Source organism: Atractosteus spatula, chromosome 9 (assembly GCF_055471065.1).
Source record: "Atractosteus spatula isolate fAtrSpa1 chromosome 9, fAtrSpa1.hap1, whole genome shotgun sequence".
Classification (NCBI taxonomy): domain Eukaryota; kingdom Metazoa; phylum Chordata; class Actinopteri; order Semionotiformes; family Lepisosteidae; genus Atractosteus; species Atractosteus spatula.
Window position 1 is genome coordinate 46443167 of NC_142714.1, and position 17868 is coordinate 46461034.

Consider the following 17868-nt stretch of genomic DNA (forward strand, 5'->3'; position numbering starts at 1 on the left):
CGAGAGCTACAGTTGCAGGGGAGCTGCTGTTGGTCATGAGCAGGACAGGCCCCAGCACCGGAGTCTCAGTACAGTAGAGGCGAGAGTCTGGGCTCCTCCGAGGGGATTCCCTGTGGGGCATCAGTGCTGCGGCTAGGGCCGGAGAGGGGTGTGGGGGGGCATTCACCACGATCTTTTGATATATTTGATATCTTGATATTTTTGATTGAATCTTCTAGTAAGCGTACTGGAATATTTTTAATATTGCATCTCCTTTAGATTGTACATTTCAAGCCCCAATCCCGGAGAGCTCAAGATTTAAAAGTCTGGCTTTTCTAAAAAAAAGTGTGATCACCAGCTGTCTGGCATTTAATCTTGGATTTTCTTTCCAGGAAGTAGTTCGGTAATATTGGTGAGTTAAGGCACAGTAAATTGTTCTGTCAGTAGATGGTGCTAGGGTGTAATTTCAAATCCGTTTTGTAGAAAAGAACTTCCCATTATAAGAAAGCTCCATTGTGAAAACAAGGTGTAGCCAGTCCATCACAGACAAATGTCAGGGACAATGTACAAATGCAAAATTTAGTCTATAGATAGTGGGAGAAAGCTGGAATACCTGGACATAACCTATGCAAACTTCATTGTAGAAACAAACTTGATCAAAGACCTGTGAGACAAACGCTGTAACTGTGTGAACATGTTACATTTTACAGAAAAATTATGGAGGGAAATGTTTGCCCGGGAACTTTTTCATTATTCCTAGAATATCATAAGTAAGCTTCTACAGTATAGTTCTTAGAGCAGATAATTTGGACATCATGCATATTTATAAATATTTCTCCATAGTCCTTTGTACACTTCCAAGAATAAAAATTAAAGATACACAAGTGATTTTCATTTCCTAGTCTCATGTGAACGGAGACAATTTTGAAAAAAAACTTTTCTTTATTTTGATTAGCTCACATTTGAAGTTCATCTGATCTTGTCCATGTTTTTACTATACAAAGAAAGTTTAAAAACAAAATACTTAAAAATGCAAGGCACCCCAGGACCACAAGCTGTACAGTAAATGATGTGAGAAAGCAAGTGAAGTCTTTTGAGCAGCAGAGCAAAAGGAACAAACTACCACCTCTTCAAGCTGAATTGTTTGAAGTAATTGAGTAATGGGTGTGACATTCATGGACCACTGAGCAAATAACCTTCAAAGTGTGATGAATGAGTGGCTTCCCAGGTAACATTTGTTTTCTGTTTTGTCATGAGACACATGACTTTGAAGGACTATTATCTAGATTACTGCTGGGACCAAATAATACTGAGCAAAGTTGGTCTTCCACATCTTCTAGTCTTGAACGGCAATTTAGGTTTTGCAGCAGAATCTATGACGAGGTGGTGTTTTTGGAATGTCTTCTATAGTGTTTAAAACCAGTTCATTGGGAACTGTTCTTTTTTCCATTATTGCTTCCAAAATGCATCTGAAAAATAAATATTGTCTTAAACTAGCATTCTACATACGATCCTGTATGATGTATCATGTTGAAGACACCAGGCTGATCAACACTAACTTTTATGAAAAAAAGTTATTCTTTTAAGCTAATTACGTTCACTAAGTTCCTCTGCGATGGAAAATTTCCAAAATTACAAGTGGTTTAGTTACAGTAACAATGAGTATAAGAATAGTTTTCTCACCTGACTGACTCTTCAACATGTCTGTTTTCTTTAACTGATATTTCCTTCCATGCAATGCATTGAAGACTGTTGGATAGATCTGCTATGTCTTTGCTGGTCATGACTCGATTTGTCAAGTCACACTGCATGGAAAGGAAAATCAAAGCAAATGCTTTAATAGGCTCATTTTTCTGTTGGGTTTAATAGTTTTGTCTTTGTCCTTATGCCAAAAGTTTGTTTTGCAGCCTAAGCTTAAAATAATTCTAAAATATGTTGTAAAATATAAGGTTTTAAAGGTATATTAAATTATTGATTAAAAAATAATTTAAAGATTAATATAACTTGTAGTATACTTTTAATCATGATCATGGAATTAAAAATGAGTTCTTTTAGTACAATTATTAAAACATAGTAAAATATAGTAAAAGATAATGTGATAAAATTGATTACCTTATTTCCCAGTAGAATGCAAGGAAGTGAATCTCCATCTTTGGTTGGTATTTCAGTGTCTACTGCTTGTTTAAGTAATTTGCAGTATTTGAAGGATTTGTCATTGGTTAGATCAAACATCAAAATACAACCATCTGCATCTTTGTAAAAGGCTCTTGTCATAGGTAAGGTGTCCTCTTGCCCTAAATTATGGAAAACAGTAACAATAATACAGTTACTTGAAAAATTGCACTGGGTGCTGATGTTATCTGAATCAAATTAGGTTTTTATCTTTTTAGTTGTAATTGCTTGGAATTATGTTGAAACTAAAAATCTTGATCTACTGAATCAGATACAATCTAAATTTCCACAGGATCTACTTCCTGAGGTGCACAGTAATTTTGGGGGATTCTCAGTCCTATAACATAACTTCTCAGCTTCCATATAGTAAGCAGCAATATTTACATTACGTTTTTACCCCAGTTTTAATTATTCCACAAAATAGTCTAAAAGATGTAGTAAAAGGATAAAAAAATGAAAATGAGATAGTTTCATTGTTCATTGGATCCATGTTCATAGCATTTTATCTAGAGGTATTAAATCCTAATAAAACAGTTGATTAATGACCAGCAGTACACATTTTTAAAATAATATGAATGCTAATTCATTAAAAACTAATAAAGGTAATGATTATACCTTGTATGTCCCAGAACTGCAGTCTTATAATCTGATCATCAGACCATTCCATTGTTTTCATGGCAAAATCAACTAGGTAAATTGAAATAGGAAGAGATGAAGCTTTGGCATTCTGCTTAAAACAGTACTTCACTAACAAAAGTAAATGTGTGGTCTTAAAATGTTTAAACATTAATAATCATAAATGTTGTAAATGTGAGAAGGCCTTTTGACTCACCAACCTTGTTTGGTAGTTTAATAGCAAAATGAATTTAGAATTTCATCTTGCCCTTTTTTGAATGAACAAAGAGCAGCTGTGGAATGTAGCATTTCATAGCTGAGCATGGCTTCCTGCCGCTCAGAATCTTATGCTCCACTGACTGTATTAAGTTTGTTCTACTTAATTTGCCCAAATCCCTGTTTTTGTACCATAAGAAAATTTAAATAGTAGACTAGAGTTCAATAGTTGATATGGATGAGGAAGAACAACAAGCCTAAAGCAGATTCCTGCAGTACACCACTGCTTATTTTCTGTTCAATTAGAGGAAATTTTTGACATTTAAGATGATCAAGTTTCTTGTTCGTACCCGATCTATATACATAAATTACATTAAATTCCTATACTGTTAAGAATTAACCTTTTGTGAGGCTTAAAAGCATCTGAATATCTCAATACATAGATAGATAAGGCTTTATTAATCGTGTAGGGAAACTGATGAAATACATCATGTTGTATGCTTAAGCATTACCATGCACTGAAAGAACTCAGGTCAATATCTTCCCTTTCTAAATCCATGTTGGATGTCTTTTTTGTAAACTTAAAATATTGTTTCCATATCTTTACCAGTAAATTCAGTCATTCAGAATTAAGGCCATAAATATTTTAAATTTGAAATAGCGAGAAATATCTCAATTAAATGATACTAAAATGGCACATACCTCCAATGGTGACCTTGTAGCCTTCCTTAAAATGTCCACTGACATACTGCTGAACAAATGAAGTTTTGCCAACTTGTGATCTGCCAAGAACAATCACCTTCAACAAGTGATCCAGAGGCATTCTGAAAGTTGATTAACCGTCGTCACCCAATAGATAATGTTAAGGTTCTTCATATTTTGCTTTGAAAAACACAATTAAAAGCTGCTCATGGACGCAGTGTTTTATGAAAACTTCCAACAGAAAAAAGAACAAATAATGAACTAGTGATGATTCCAAAGGTCACACACTCTTACCGTCACTGGTCTTTGGAGAAAACTGTTTGAGCACTTGCTCTGTTAACAATAAATTGAAACATTATCTTTTACGGTTTTGGTCATAATCATTCTTAAACAGGTCTGCAGTCTATCTAGCAGTCAATTTTGCACCTGCATGCTGCAGAAAAAAAGTGAACTGAAAAACGATCTTTAAGTGCAAGTGTATTTAGAGAAGAGTAATGCACGTCACAGAGATGGTGCTTCCTTTTTTTGGTTAGAACAGAAGATATAAACTTACAGGTGGTGGGGGGGGAGGGGTTGGGCATATGTTTTACCCAGACATGTCTTGGTAGCAGGGAGGCACAGTGGCACTGTGGTTGGCATTACTGCATTGCAGTGCTGGGTCCCTGTGTTCAGAACCCAGGCTGGTATCTGTGTGGAGTTTGTATGTTCTCCACGTGTGTTTGGGTTTCTGCCTGGTGCTTCCAACAGTCCAAAGACACTAACTGGGGGGTTAATTGGCTTCGGGTAAACATTGGGCCCCCAGTGTGAGTATGTGCGTGTCTGTGCCTGTGTGTGCTCTGTGATGGACTTGCGTCCTATCGCGTCCCATCCAGGGTGTAGGCCTTGTGCCCATTGCTTGCCGGGATAGGCTCCAGCTCTCCTGTGACCCTGTACTGGGTCACAATATGGATGGACGGTGGTCTTGTTAGTGGCTTTGCATTCTAGAGTGCCCAACCTAGACTATCTGAAAACTTTCAGTGAATAGTAAAGGGTGAGATACAGCATTTCACTACCCCTGATTTTAATGGCTCTTAAAACACAATAGTTTAAAAAAATACCTCAAGATCTAGTAATGAACCAACATAATAAAAGTACACATAATAAACAGAATAAAAAAGAGAATTAAGGCAATAATGACATAAGGAAGAGCTCTTTTTTTCCCTCGCATGGATTAAAAGTGTGCTAAAATACATTTGGGATAATGACTCCAATGAAGTATTCCACAGGAATGGACTGATTTCTGGAGATCAGTATTGCCACAGCATGAGTGAGGTTCAACTTTTGAGTGTGCCTTGCTGAATTACTCATTCAGAAACTGAACATGGCTTTCAAAAATAAGAAAATTCACTCATTATTTTTACTTAGGAAAAACAGAACCTTTTGATGCAGACTATGTTAATATGCTTATAGCCCAACAGTATACAGACATGTAAAGAAAATATTTCAACACATTATGACGACTACAGAACATGTTGTCAGAAGCATTTTTTATTACTTAAAAAATGTTATTTACAGCAACAGTAACATTTCAAACAATCTTTTAAAATCTTATAAGATGACCTAGTGCTGAATCTTCATTGTTTTGAAACTCTCAGTCAATTCCCTGAGGTGTTACCGAGAACATTGGTTATCAACTCCATAAACACAAAACAAAATTCTGCTGACCCCTTACTTGGCATGTCAAAGACTTTAAAAGACTGTTTATTCATTTAATAATGACTTTAAGAGTCCATTAACCTCAAAGACAATTATATGACTAAAGTCACATCTATAAACAGCTGAGGTAATGACTTCAGCATTTGGACACCTAAGGCATTCCTTCTTTAAAAAAAAATTACCAAGCAAGAAAGTTATTGGTTTCTCTCAAACCCTCCTCTGTGTATTTCACATAACTTTTCAATGAATTTCACCAACTTCTCTGAAATTCATGTCGAAATCCGTGAAAAGGTTTCTAGTTTTATTTGACATTACAGTAAGGATGTTTGACCTTCGCCTGCTGCTTCTCACGCAGGCTTAACTCTCTTAGCACCTTGCTCGTAGTCATCTTTTGTCAGCCTGTAGGCCCAGTGCTGGAGGGTCTGCCTGACCACGGGCGAGACGGTGGTGTTGTCGAAGCTGCAGCCAGAGCGCACCACCTTCGTAATGAGGTTGTTCCTCCAGCGTCCCTTCACTCCTGCACACCTCTCCCACCTCCCGATCTGCCTGTCGTCGTCAGCTGTGCGTCGGCCCTGGTAAAACCTGCGCCAGAGAAGATCGACACTTCAGAACTGGGGTGTTCAACCAAGGTGTGCTCAAAGACTGTCCCCCTCTGTGGGGAGGACCCCGCAGGGGGGCACACTTCACGCCGTGTAGAAATGGTCAAATTTGAAATGATTCTAAAGCAGGTAGAACAAAACAGAAAAGAAAAAAGCAACTCCAAATGCTCTTCTGAGGCAACTGATGCTTACGCAACATTTTTACTAATAACAAATGTCTAATTATGCGTTTTTGAGTGAATACGCAAGCTTTCTTTTTCATCAAAAGTTTCCACTCTTCCATCTCAGAAATATTGCCAGACCTATGTCTGATGTTGCTGACAGTAGCAGAAAAGCTGGTGTACAAATATGTCTGTTGTAGAATTGAATACTGCAATGTCCTACTCACTGGGATATCTAAAAAACTAAAACCTAAATAAACCCCAATGTGATCTCAATTTGGCAGCCAGAATCCTGACCAGGTCACGTGCAAGCTATCACATTACGCCTGTCTTGGAGTCCTCGCACTGGCTTCCGATCAGGTTTTCAGTCGACTTCAAAATTCTCATGGTCACTCACAAGGCACTACATGGCTCGGTACCTCAGGATCTGTCTAACTTATTAGCTGCCTTTCCAACCTCGCAGCCTTTGCTTGTCTGACTCTGGTCTTCTATATGTCCCTCAAGTTTTATATTCCACGGGTGACAGGGTCTTCTCTTGCTACACCCCAAAGCTGACCGTGTATCTTCTGCTGCACCTCTAACTGCTCATGTTCATTTTAGGCCTCTTTTGTAATTTGTCATCCTTATAATTTTTTTCCACCAACTGTAAACTGCTTTGAGATGGTACTTTTGAAGGTGCTATATAAAATAAAGTTTATTATTGTTATTAAAGTTGAAGTATCTTTGGTTGAACTGATAGTTTTTCTTGGGAAACATTGTGTGTCTGTATTATTCTTTGTAGACATACATTACCACAGGCAACCAGCAGATGTCTGTAGTAGTTTGCTGACTGTATAATCTGCTGAGGCATAAAGCCAAATAGTTCACTTGATAATTGTGGCACCCTTTACTGATTAAGTAGGCCTGATTTCTAGGACAGAATTGATCTTGAATCGATTTATGCTTGTTTGTACCATTTAACAGCAATTACATTTTTAATAGATGATTCATAGTGTTTCTTATTACAACTTGTCCAGTATATCAGCAGCATAATAACCACCTTTCAAAATTCTCTTAAAGCCCAGCAAACTAAAAAATGTAGTCAGGAAATTAGTTAATACATTGCTACTATTAAAGCAGAACTTCTTTCTATTTATGTATGTAGTGAGTCCAAAGTCCAAATGATCTTCTGAAGCCCAGCAACACGAGTTTCTCTGTACCTGCAGTACCACTGAAACCAACCATAGGGGTCCTGAGGAACAATCCACCCACTGGTTTCCCACATCTCCAGACTGCCTCCGCACTTCACTTTATAGGTGTTCACATTCTCCCTGTAGGTTGGCGAGGCCACCTGCAAATATCCATTATTATAATTACTTGCAGTACAAGAGCAGACATGCAACACTGAGGAACAACAATTGCATACTGTGACTGATCTGACCAGTAGTGGTTTTATAGTGGAGCGCTTTGATGAAATTTGTGCATTGTGATGTTATTTTGTAAAACTAAGCTGCAAAATAAGTAAATCAGGGACATAGAAATCTATGGCCTCATCAGTGTCTATGGATTGTTAAACATTATGTAGGAAACTGCCTTCTATCCTGAAATGAAATATGACACCTGGCATAAAATGGAATAAATATTTAGTAATATGGTACCTGCTTTGGAATATCAAGACCATCTAGCCAGTCCTCAGGTAACTCCTTCCAGACATCTTTATAGCTTTGTTCTGAATAAATAAATGAACAAATGAATAAAGATATAAGCAAGCAAATGTAGAGAAATGAATTACATGTACCGGAACACTGTTCCTTCATCTTCTAAACATAATATGCATGAATAAAAACAGCAGGGTGAGATAACGCAAGGGTGTAAATGAATGTCTCAGGAAAGGGCCCAGAATTTGATGTCTCAGTAATGATTCTTTTCTGCACAATAAAGTGTCAGTTGTCTCGATATCTGCTAAATTGAGCAGCAATCTATGAGAAAAGCTGAGACTCGATAAAACTCGTAAAACAGGACACACGCTTAATCTGAGGTCACTGTTTAATACTAAACTGCCTGTCTAAACTCTACAGCTATTTCATGTGGGCTAAAAAAGAATGAATTATTATTTTAATAATCACTTAATGGATTAAAATGCAACCCATGAAAAAAAACACTTATAAATAAAAAAGTTCTGAATTGAATGATTTGAATAGTTACAAGAACATGATATCATGACCCAGAGATAGCCTTTTAATTAAAATAATATCAAGTTGAAGTTTTAAAACACTGTGTTAGAGACCTGAGTCATAATGAGGGTGTGATATTATTAGGATGCAATTTAATCAAGGGTCAGGTTTTTCTGCCCCTTCTAAAGAAGTTATTATTACCTTGAGGTTAATTCTATAATTAGGGGCAGAGACCAGGACAAAAAGCAGTTAGAAGATGACTAAATCTATTTAGTTTTTAATAGATACCACAATATATTTTAATAACCTTGGTATAACTTTCTTAAATGAAGGTAAGTAAAACTCAGGGGAAAAACAGGCATGTATGTGCTAACCTTTATTTTTTAAAGGTTTCTAATAAATATTTTTCATGCTTAGATAACACAATAATACATCACTGTAAACTACATAGACACAAGTGGAAGTACATTTAGAACTGAGAACAGTAATGACAAATTATTAGACTTAAACTGTTTCAAATTAAAGTTTCAGTTTCTCAGAAATCCTCTCTCATATAATATCTCATAGCCACCAGTGGTGTATTAAAGAACAGTATTTATTTTTGTCTTTTGTTAGCGGATTGTGACAAAAACCACAGATAATGCTTGTGCAACACCTTGCATTTTGCTGGATTACACACACCCTTCTTCAGTTTCTTTGCACAGTGCAAGATGTCTACATATGCAAGTGTGACATGGTTCTATATTGCTATATAGGTCAGAATGCAGATCAGATGGCAGGAAAATTGTTTTAGGATGTACTGCAAAATTGTCATATTATTTCCTTGTAGGCAAAGATATTAATGCAATCTCACACATCAATAGCTATCTACAAGCAATACACGTTGTATTATTCTTATAAAATATAGATAAATCACACTAATTTAAGGCACACAAATTAAATTTCAATTAACATACATTTGTAATACCAGGCTTCCATTTTTAAAATGTCAATCACCATCCTGTTAACTTAATTAATTTGTAGCAGATGACACATTTTTAAAGTTAAAGCACATAGTATGGACTTGCCAAGTCTCCAGGTTCGTAACCAGTAATTATGTTCCTCTTAACTATACAGCACTTTACTTGCACACATATAGCATGACATGTGCACTTGTCAAATTGTTCCAAAGTGATTAGAATCTAGTTGCATAAAGGGTATTGCACTGGAAAAATCAAAAAGCTATATGTAATACATATAAATATAATACTATACTGTAAAGGAACAAGTAATACTGTAGGTTTAGTCCATGCTGAAAAGAGAAGAAAGAAAACAGGTGTTTTCTTTCTTCTCTTTTCAGCATGGAGTAAACCTATTACTTGTTCCTTTGCAGCCTATGCATGCTGACGCAGCTACCCACCTGAAATACTATACTGTATATATGTTATTGTATACAATGGATATATAAAACCTTAATCACAATGGGCCTCATGTGTTCCTGTAAGCAATGCTCTTGATCCAAACTGAATGTCTCAAATAAATTGGAATATTCTAATTAGTCATTTCAATTCAGAAACAACTACAGACCCATTTATGAAAAGAAATTCTAGGTTTTCAGCTGGCATTGGTGTCACACCAATCATACATCACTGTAAAGCTCCATAAAAACACAGAAGTTTTTTTTTTAACCACAGAAAATTCTAATCCAAATTTTACTTTCTTTCCAGACTTCAATTCTGGGGAAAAGATTGCCCATTTTGTGTGGTGACTGAATTGAGACTCTCCTTACAGCTCCATTTGGGTGAAAGTTGCATGCAGTTGTAATCCTATTTATTGAGAATTTTTCAGAGGAACAGAAAAGATGAAATGAGCACCAGGAACTGAATGTGAGAAGAAATTCATAAGGCAGTAACTGTACATAAAAACTACAGAATAGCTAATTTCTTTCGAGATGTGAAACGCATAACCTTTGTGCATACACCTGATCCTAATTACATGACTGCCTTTCAAGTCATGCATTTAATCACTGTAAAGTTAAATTATATGTGATTTTAATAGGATATAATGGAAGTGGGAGTCAAGGTCTCCTACCTCTAATGAGAGGGACTGTCTCCTGAGCATCAACCGAGTAACTAGGATGGGACTCAATGCAGACGTGTTTGACAGTATAGAAGGACCGACTGAGAATATCTGATATCATGAATGTCTCAGAGTGAGAGCAAAGCTCCCCTTTGAATCCAAGAAAGCAATCAAAGAATCAAAGAGTCAAAAGAAATACAGTTAAACAAATGTACTGTAGGTACAATTTGAAGCACAGGGATTTCTGGACCAGAAAAGTCACTCAGCTTTGAAGCTATCCCACATTATGTTCCTTTATTTTTACTTTATGTTCCTTTATGATTATGTTCCTTGGTTTGCATCAGCATCAGAATTTTCTGAATTCATTCAGTCCAAACAAAGTCCTGCTGACAAATACCATAGGTGAACAATATATTTATGGGTACAGCAGGAAAAAAAACAGAATAAGTGACACAAAACTCTTTTTTGAGTAGGCTGTTATAACAAATGTGGGGTCACTTTTACCTCTTTGAAATTATTTATCTCAAATAATTAATTCCGTACAAACATTAACGTACTGTTGTCACCTTATGAAGGAAATATATACTACATAAATACTTTGCATAAAACAAAGGTAAGCCCTGGTGTTGTTAAGAGTGGTCTAATAACAATTGCTCAATTTCAAATTAATATAGCATGTAATATAACAGGAACGAAGATTAAATTATATCACTAAATATTTCAATATAGTATACTTACTGGTGATACTGGAGTAAATTGGTCTGAAATAGGTGCCTCCAAAACTACCTGCTTGGAGAACCTCCTTTGGGGTCATGTTTGGTCCAAAGGTAGGAAAATCTGGATTGCAAATAGAATTAATTCAAAATCTGAAATGTTCAGTATTTTAAAATAGTTCATGATAGGGGACAATGCAATATTCATTACATGTCAATGGCACAAAGCCCCAGAAAATGGTCTAAAATTACAGAAAACATTCATGTGTTTTAAAGATCCTTACTCCTGGAGCCCTGGGTTTGATTCTGGCATTTGTATGTTCTCCCTGTGTTTGCATGGGTTTCCTAAAGGTCCTCTGGTTTGCTTCCGTAGTCTGAAGACCTCCTGGTAGGTTTACAAGCTTCAATCCTGCCTGTGCAATGTGTATCCTGCCTTAAACCCACTGCTTGTTGGGATAGAGTCCAGCTCTCCGGTGAACCTGAACTGGATCAAGTGCTTAGAAAAAAGATGGATGTAGTCCCTTTCACTTTCAGCCATATTTTGCATAAAGACTGGCACTTAATCTTAAGAGCTAAATGCACCTTTTCTGAAATTTTATTTTTCAGATTTCATAACCAAGGCTGTAGAACATACCTCCTTCAAAGGACAGTCCCAGTGATACTTTTGAGGTGTAAGTGAAGGTAAGAGTCAGGGGAAGGAATAGACCTATTTACCACCACTTCACAAATCACACGATTAAAGGTGTCTGATTTATAGACTTCTCAACATTTCTGCCTCATTTGAAATAATCTTTATGGACGGCATTACGAACCACTGTGACTTGAAAGGGGGAAAAAAAGGCAATTTTACCTTTAAACACTAATTGCCCTTTATTATTTTTCTCTGGGAGGAGGGCGTTGCTGTAGCACCCCCTGGCTTCGGTTTCTGTTTTTTTCTGCTTCTTACAGTTCTGCGTCTCAGGTTTGTCCTCGGACCGGTTTTTCCGCTTCCGTGCGTCGCTCCTCTTTGTCCGTTCCGTAGATGTGGACTTAATCATTTTAAGTGCTGTTTGCCTGCTAACTACAAATAAGCCAATCAAAGATTATTATACTATGATTATGCAGCTACTCGTATGCATTCATACACGCAAATGCGTATACACATAAGTACGTTTTGACAACAAAGGCTGTCTCACAATGTGAGAGGAGTGAATTCACTGTAGCACATCTTTTTACAATTAGGATAATAGTAAAAAAAAAATATCAATGGAATACTCAAGGTTTTCCTGTTGATTAGATCTAGAGAGGAACCTTTTGGGATACTTCCACACCACCACTTCGACGCAAATTCACAAAAATAAGGTGAAGGAAATGAAAATGAATACACAAATACACATTTTCATTGTTAAACATTTCCTTTTTCGTTTTTTTTCTTACAGACTTTCTCCACCTTTGAAGGTGGCTTTTTTTACGAGGAGTGTAAAAATTCGTCTATACGAAAAACAGGCATCGCGCACTGCCGCATCTTAACGCTTGTAGGAACAATTTAGCTATTATTTTACGTTGCAGTAGAAAATGATAACTGCATAATATTCGTTTCACGATTTAAACTACTATATATCATTCGCATTTAAAATTCATGTAGATTAAGGTCATTTTCACCGTCATAAACACTTCCCCTGATGGGTTTGAGGTTAATAAAGCACCAGAAGTTGTATAAGGCATCACTGCACATGCAACAAAACGCGTCGGACGTACTTTTCAAGAAAAGAAAGGACATGTTGAGGATATTTACAGCTGCAGAGCTGTACCGAAATACAATACATTTTGGTGTATTCAGTATATTTATAGAAACAGTGTGCTTGCAGTTGAGCGTTTAGAATACCTACCTAAGTCAACTTGGATTCATTCACTACAGTTTGTTACGAAACAAGACATGTCACATGACTTAAAGACTCGGTTATACAAACAGGGTGGAGTTAAAACTAACTGCTCAACAGAATCACACGTCTGTGTTCTCAGTACGGTACCGGTAGTGGCTGTACAGGTTGGGAAATATGGAAGTTTTCTTCATTCAGAATATCCCTTCTTTCACTTCAGGTTTAAAATACCTTAAACCGGACAAAGAGAATAGGAAACAATACTATTTTGTCTTTGCAGGATTTGCATTCTAATTTTAAGTATACTTTAGCATTCTGCTCAGCAAAAGAGTCATCGCCTTTACAAACGAAAATCAGTTTCCAGAAAATGAGCATCTGCAATAATATTAGCAGTACAAACAATAGGTTTAAGGTTTTAATTCAACATCCATTTAAATGAAACATTGATTTTTATCGGAGTATAGACAGTTTGAATATTTTCTTATTCTTCATCCAAAGGATGTACCAAAGCAATAATGAACCAAAGTTGAACAACTGAATCAATATGTTCTGTACAGTATATCATATTGTATGCATCTAGAGACCATGCTTACTATATCACATACAATTTCTAATTATATTACTATACAAAGTTCGTGACTCCTGAGCCTTTAGTTTCTTTTTATTTGAGAGCTTGAGAATCACACCAATCAAGCTGAGTCAAGAATACACTTGATTTGAATTGGGACTTGGCTGCTGAAAATTGAGACTAGACTTCTGGCTTAATAAAAATCCAAAATGAAAAGTAAATCTTTTAATGATTATTTTTACCCTAACCCTCGCTCAGCTTTAGCTATGAGCACTTTCATTAATGGATATGATCAATATCTTTAACAAGACTCCAAAAGTGACATAAAATAGAGACATGATATTGTATGTAAAATACTATTAAGGTGGCACTTAATTTCTTTTATGTTAATCTTCTTAATAAAATAAATTGTGCAATTAGTTGCTTGGAGCTGAAGAACATGACACCTTTGCAATAAGAACTGGCCAAAAGTCACAAGGTTTTGTAACTGTTGGAAATGTTTGTATTAATACACAAAACAAAATTTAAGTTATTTACATTAAACAACATTAACATTAAACATTTATTAACACTAAACATGTAATAATGAGAGGTGTCTATTTGAGCTATCAAGTTCAAATCCACAAATGCGTATCTCCTATTCTCAGTTTGAAATGCATTTCCTTTTAGTTTTCACTCGTGTCCTCTGGTTCACGTTTCACTGTTGATTATGAAGATGTTGATTGGGTTGACATTGCCTGTTCCCTTTTTCTGGATCCTTGAATCATGTCCTCTCATTGTCTTCTCTGTTCAAAATATTAATTTCCTTTAGCCTGTCAGTGTTAGACATTGCTTTGAACACAGGAAGATATCTGGTTGCTCTTCTTTGGATTAACTATAATATACAGACCATAAAAAAACATGATTTTAACTGCCACAAATTCACAAAATAATCATCAGGAAATCAGAAAATTGCAGCAGGAACTCTGCCATTTCATTGAACAGAGATGATAGGTAAATTCTTTAGATTGATTGACATAAAAGGGGATTTTACTGTGAAAGCCAAAGACTAACCTGAAGAAATGTAATTTGTAAAGTACATACAGTACTGTATGCCACACATGCTTTGCAGCAGGTTGCAGGTGCTGTCTTGTGGGAGTCTGAGTCCATTTATCACTTGCAGAGCCTTCGGGAGCATGTGTCTGCTCAGTGGTTTTATAGCCATGGATGCTACATGCCATTCTAGCTCATCCCACAAGTGTTCAAGGGGGCTCAAATCTGTCGAGTAGATTTTCATCTTGCAAAATAGCCATTGTTACTTAAGTAACCTGAGGATGTGGTCATGCTGTAATGTCATATCAAGATGAGCTCACAGGAGGGACAGCAAGTGTCCCAGACCTTATTGAATGAAGTTCTGTGAAGTGAAGTCTCCATCAGTCACTATCAGTGGGGCTCTGTAGCAGCTATATACTCCTGCTCGGACTGTTACTCCTGCTGAATAGTTATATGGAATTTGCCTTGAAGTCACTTGATGTTCTTAAGGCTTTATCACTTACAGAAAGCAGACAAACTCTTCATTATTTTCTTCCAATTTTATATCTCATGATTTTATTCTATTTTATTTTTGGATGGTATGGGGATGGGGATAGCATATGAGATTCTTTGTAAATTTCTTAACCATGATCCACAAAATGTTTTTTGTTGAAAAATCCATCTGCCAACAACGAGACTCTGTTCTTGAGCTGCAGTCCACAAGTTACCAAATGCAAATACAAAATAACTTTTGTTAATAAACTGACAGAATTGGATTTTCGAAAGGGGGGAAATAAGAACTGAGCATTACACAAGGATTGAGTTACCTAAATAATTCAAGATATTTCAAATGATTTAAAAATGGATTCTTATGGCATTTTATACAGTTTATTTCAAAACTAATAATATGGTGACTCAAATCAGCCTCTAGAAATCCTTATTTTAAACATCAGGATGACAGTGTTAATGTGTTCTCCATTCACCTAAGGAAAGAAATCTTGTTTCTTTTTACATGCTGAAGGAAAACCCATCTGATCAGTTTCAGAAAGAATTGCAGCACGAGTGTTGCTTTGGATTTTGGCATCTTTTCAGCCAAGCCAAGATTAAATTTTTAGCCATCTTTGAACTGCCATGGCGAAAAAAATAGAATACATCTATAAGCAGGTGCAGCATGTTCAGTGCTGACAAATTTTTTCCTTAAACCTAGCAGCCATAGTTCCCCACAAGTGAAAATAGAGCTCTACTTTCAGAACGAAGCTCATTACAGAATCATCAGTGGAAATGCAGTGGAAATCATCATGGGAAATGTTTGAATTTTACTGGATGAGAAACGTGATTATAGGTAACGTAAAATATCATCTGCCAATCCTCCTTTAATACATGCACAAGTGGAAGGTTGCCTTGAAAACACGAGCTTGGTCTAGGCTTGTTCCCTTTGGGTTATTTAATGTACTCCACACTTACCATGTTGGGTTCATTGGCTTGTAGGCTGATCCTGCCTCTCATCCACTCTCTCATTGCCTAACAGAATAAAAAGCAAAATTAGTATCTACAGAACATTGGTTGTTTTCAGTGTTGGGGCAAATGAAGAGATTCATGGCTGCTGTTTTGGGTGAATATACTGTAGTTGAACACTGAGATAGGGGACAAAACAATGGAGAGTTCAGCTTAATGTGTACTGAAACTATAAATTTGGAGCTCTGATCACTTGAAGTGCAATACTGAAGCACTTCAAAAATGCAAATATATATAAAAAATACCATGAAGCACTTAAGAAGAATCAGGAATCAGTCACTTTATCTCTCATGTTTTTACTCATGTTTTTCTTAATTGAGTCACGATATGTTTATATGTTTACTGACATGTAACCTTAAAGTTTACATCATGAACTGTATGTTTTTGTATTTTGCTTTTTTGGACAGCAGAACATTATTATTTGTTACAGCTGTTAAATGGATATTTGAACTCCTAATTGAATGCCAACCAGTAATCGCTTGGATGCCAAAGCATACCTTCAGGGAAGAGAAGTAAAGTTAAATCAACCTTGTCCTAGATGTGCCACTGCCAAGTGACAGCTTTTTAACTGCTTTGTCAGAGCCAACATTTTTTCCTTAAATGACAAGGTTAGATTAAAGCATTTGCAGTATCAGACTTAGTACAAAATGATGTTGCCAATTTGCTGTATAAAAAGGGTATCAGAGCTTCCCAGAATAACCAATTTTTATATTATCTTTTCTGTTCTGTCTTACACCAGATAAATCCCTTTAAAATTGCTTTGCTTTAGATTATTTTAATTTACCCTGCCCAGTTTAAATGGAATTCAAAAACTTTTGTGTGAAATGTGTTTAAAGAAGTCATTCTATCCTTGATTCAATTGAACTGATTGTGATACAAGTCCCAAATTAATATAAAAGATTATGCAGAATTACCTATATATCTATTAGATGATTAATTATTTTATGGTTGTGCTATTCTTGCCATTTCAGACATCCAAAATAGTGCTGTATTACTACAGACAAATGTTAGATCTGGCAGGTACAATAAGCCGTCGAATGTCATATTGTTATAAGTAGGCAGAATAATTTTCCTCCAAATTCTCATTTCTGAAATCAAAGTGATGTATTTGTTAAACATGTGCAATGGTGCCTCAACAAAATCATTAATCATAATACAATTCGAAAATTTGGAAACCCAAAAAAAAGGATATGAAAGATGAGAAAGAAAAAAAGACACTAGTATCCAATGAGGCAATAGTATGTGCTTTTAAAAAAGTCTTATTAAAATGCTTTATTAACTGAAGTTTGGGAAGGATAACAATGACAAGTCAATTTCACATAGCTGTACCTATTCGCTGGCATTACGAAATGAACTGTACTTTATATACCAAACTCAAAAACCTTCCTTCAAACCCCTCCCTTCGCATTCATCTCAAGCATCACTCCCTCCACTCCATCTCCATCATGCAGTTATCCTTTGGTTCACTCTTTCTGAATGGGGTTCAAGCCTTCCCATTCTGTGACTCAGGGGGCTAGCTATTAACCATGCAGGCTAAACCAAACTGATCTCATCAAGCATTCAATTCTTGGATGTTGTTGTCCCTAGTGAAATGATAGTTTAGCTGTATGCATGCACTATGGACTATGGACCAATTGTATGAGAAATTCAGAAACAAATTTCACCTACAAATTGTGTATAGTCTTATGTAGAAGGCACAATTATGGAAATTGAAATCCATATCTACATGTTATATAAACTGAAAGTATGTTGCTCTTATCCAAATATTATGATTTACAGAGTGACCTTGATTTGCTGTTAAATATATCTTATGTTTAGAATTACTTTCTGAACTGCTATAATAGGTCACTGT

General features: G+C 36.1%; 2 protein-coding genes across 4 annotated transcripts; both read right to left on the minus strand.

The window, feature by feature from the left end:
* Positions 1-873: 873 nt before the first annotated feature.
* On the minus strand, positions 874-4054 carry LOC148828660 (ras-related protein Rab-29-like). Its single transcript, XM_088926025.1, has 5 exons — positions 3685-4054; positions 2767-2838; positions 2092-2273; positions 1663-1784; positions 874-1448 (listed from the first exon to the last, which is right to left on the minus strand). Exons 1-5 carry the CDS (start codon positions 3803-3805, stop codon positions 1334-1336), a joined length of 612 nt encoding a protein of 203 aa, XP_088782151.1. The 5' UTR covers positions 3806-4054; the 3' UTR covers positions 874-1333.
* A 1141-nt stretch (positions 4055-5195) lies between these two features.
* On the minus strand, positions 5196-13001 carry LOC148828661 (uncharacterized). 3 transcript variants are annotated; one of them, XM_088925634.1, is made up of 6 exons: positions 12932-13001; positions 11914-12123; positions 11089-11187; positions 7777-7847; positions 7339-7469; positions 5196-5961 (listed from the first exon to the last, which is right to left on the minus strand). In XM_088925634.1, exons 2-6 carry the CDS (start codon positions 12098-12100, stop codon positions 5727-5729), a joined length of 723 nt encoding a protein of 240 aa, XP_088781760.1. In that variant the 5' UTR covers positions 12101-12123; positions 12932-13001; the 3' UTR covers positions 5196-5726. The 3 variants fall into 3 exon arrangements, with proteins under 3 accessions (XP_088781760.1, XP_088781761.1, XP_088781762.1); XM_088925635.1 differs by having other exon boundaries at positions 11914-12116; positions 12932-12963; XM_088925636.1 differs by lacking the exon at positions 11089-11187.
* Between the last annotated feature and the right edge of the window lie 4867 nt (positions 13002-17868).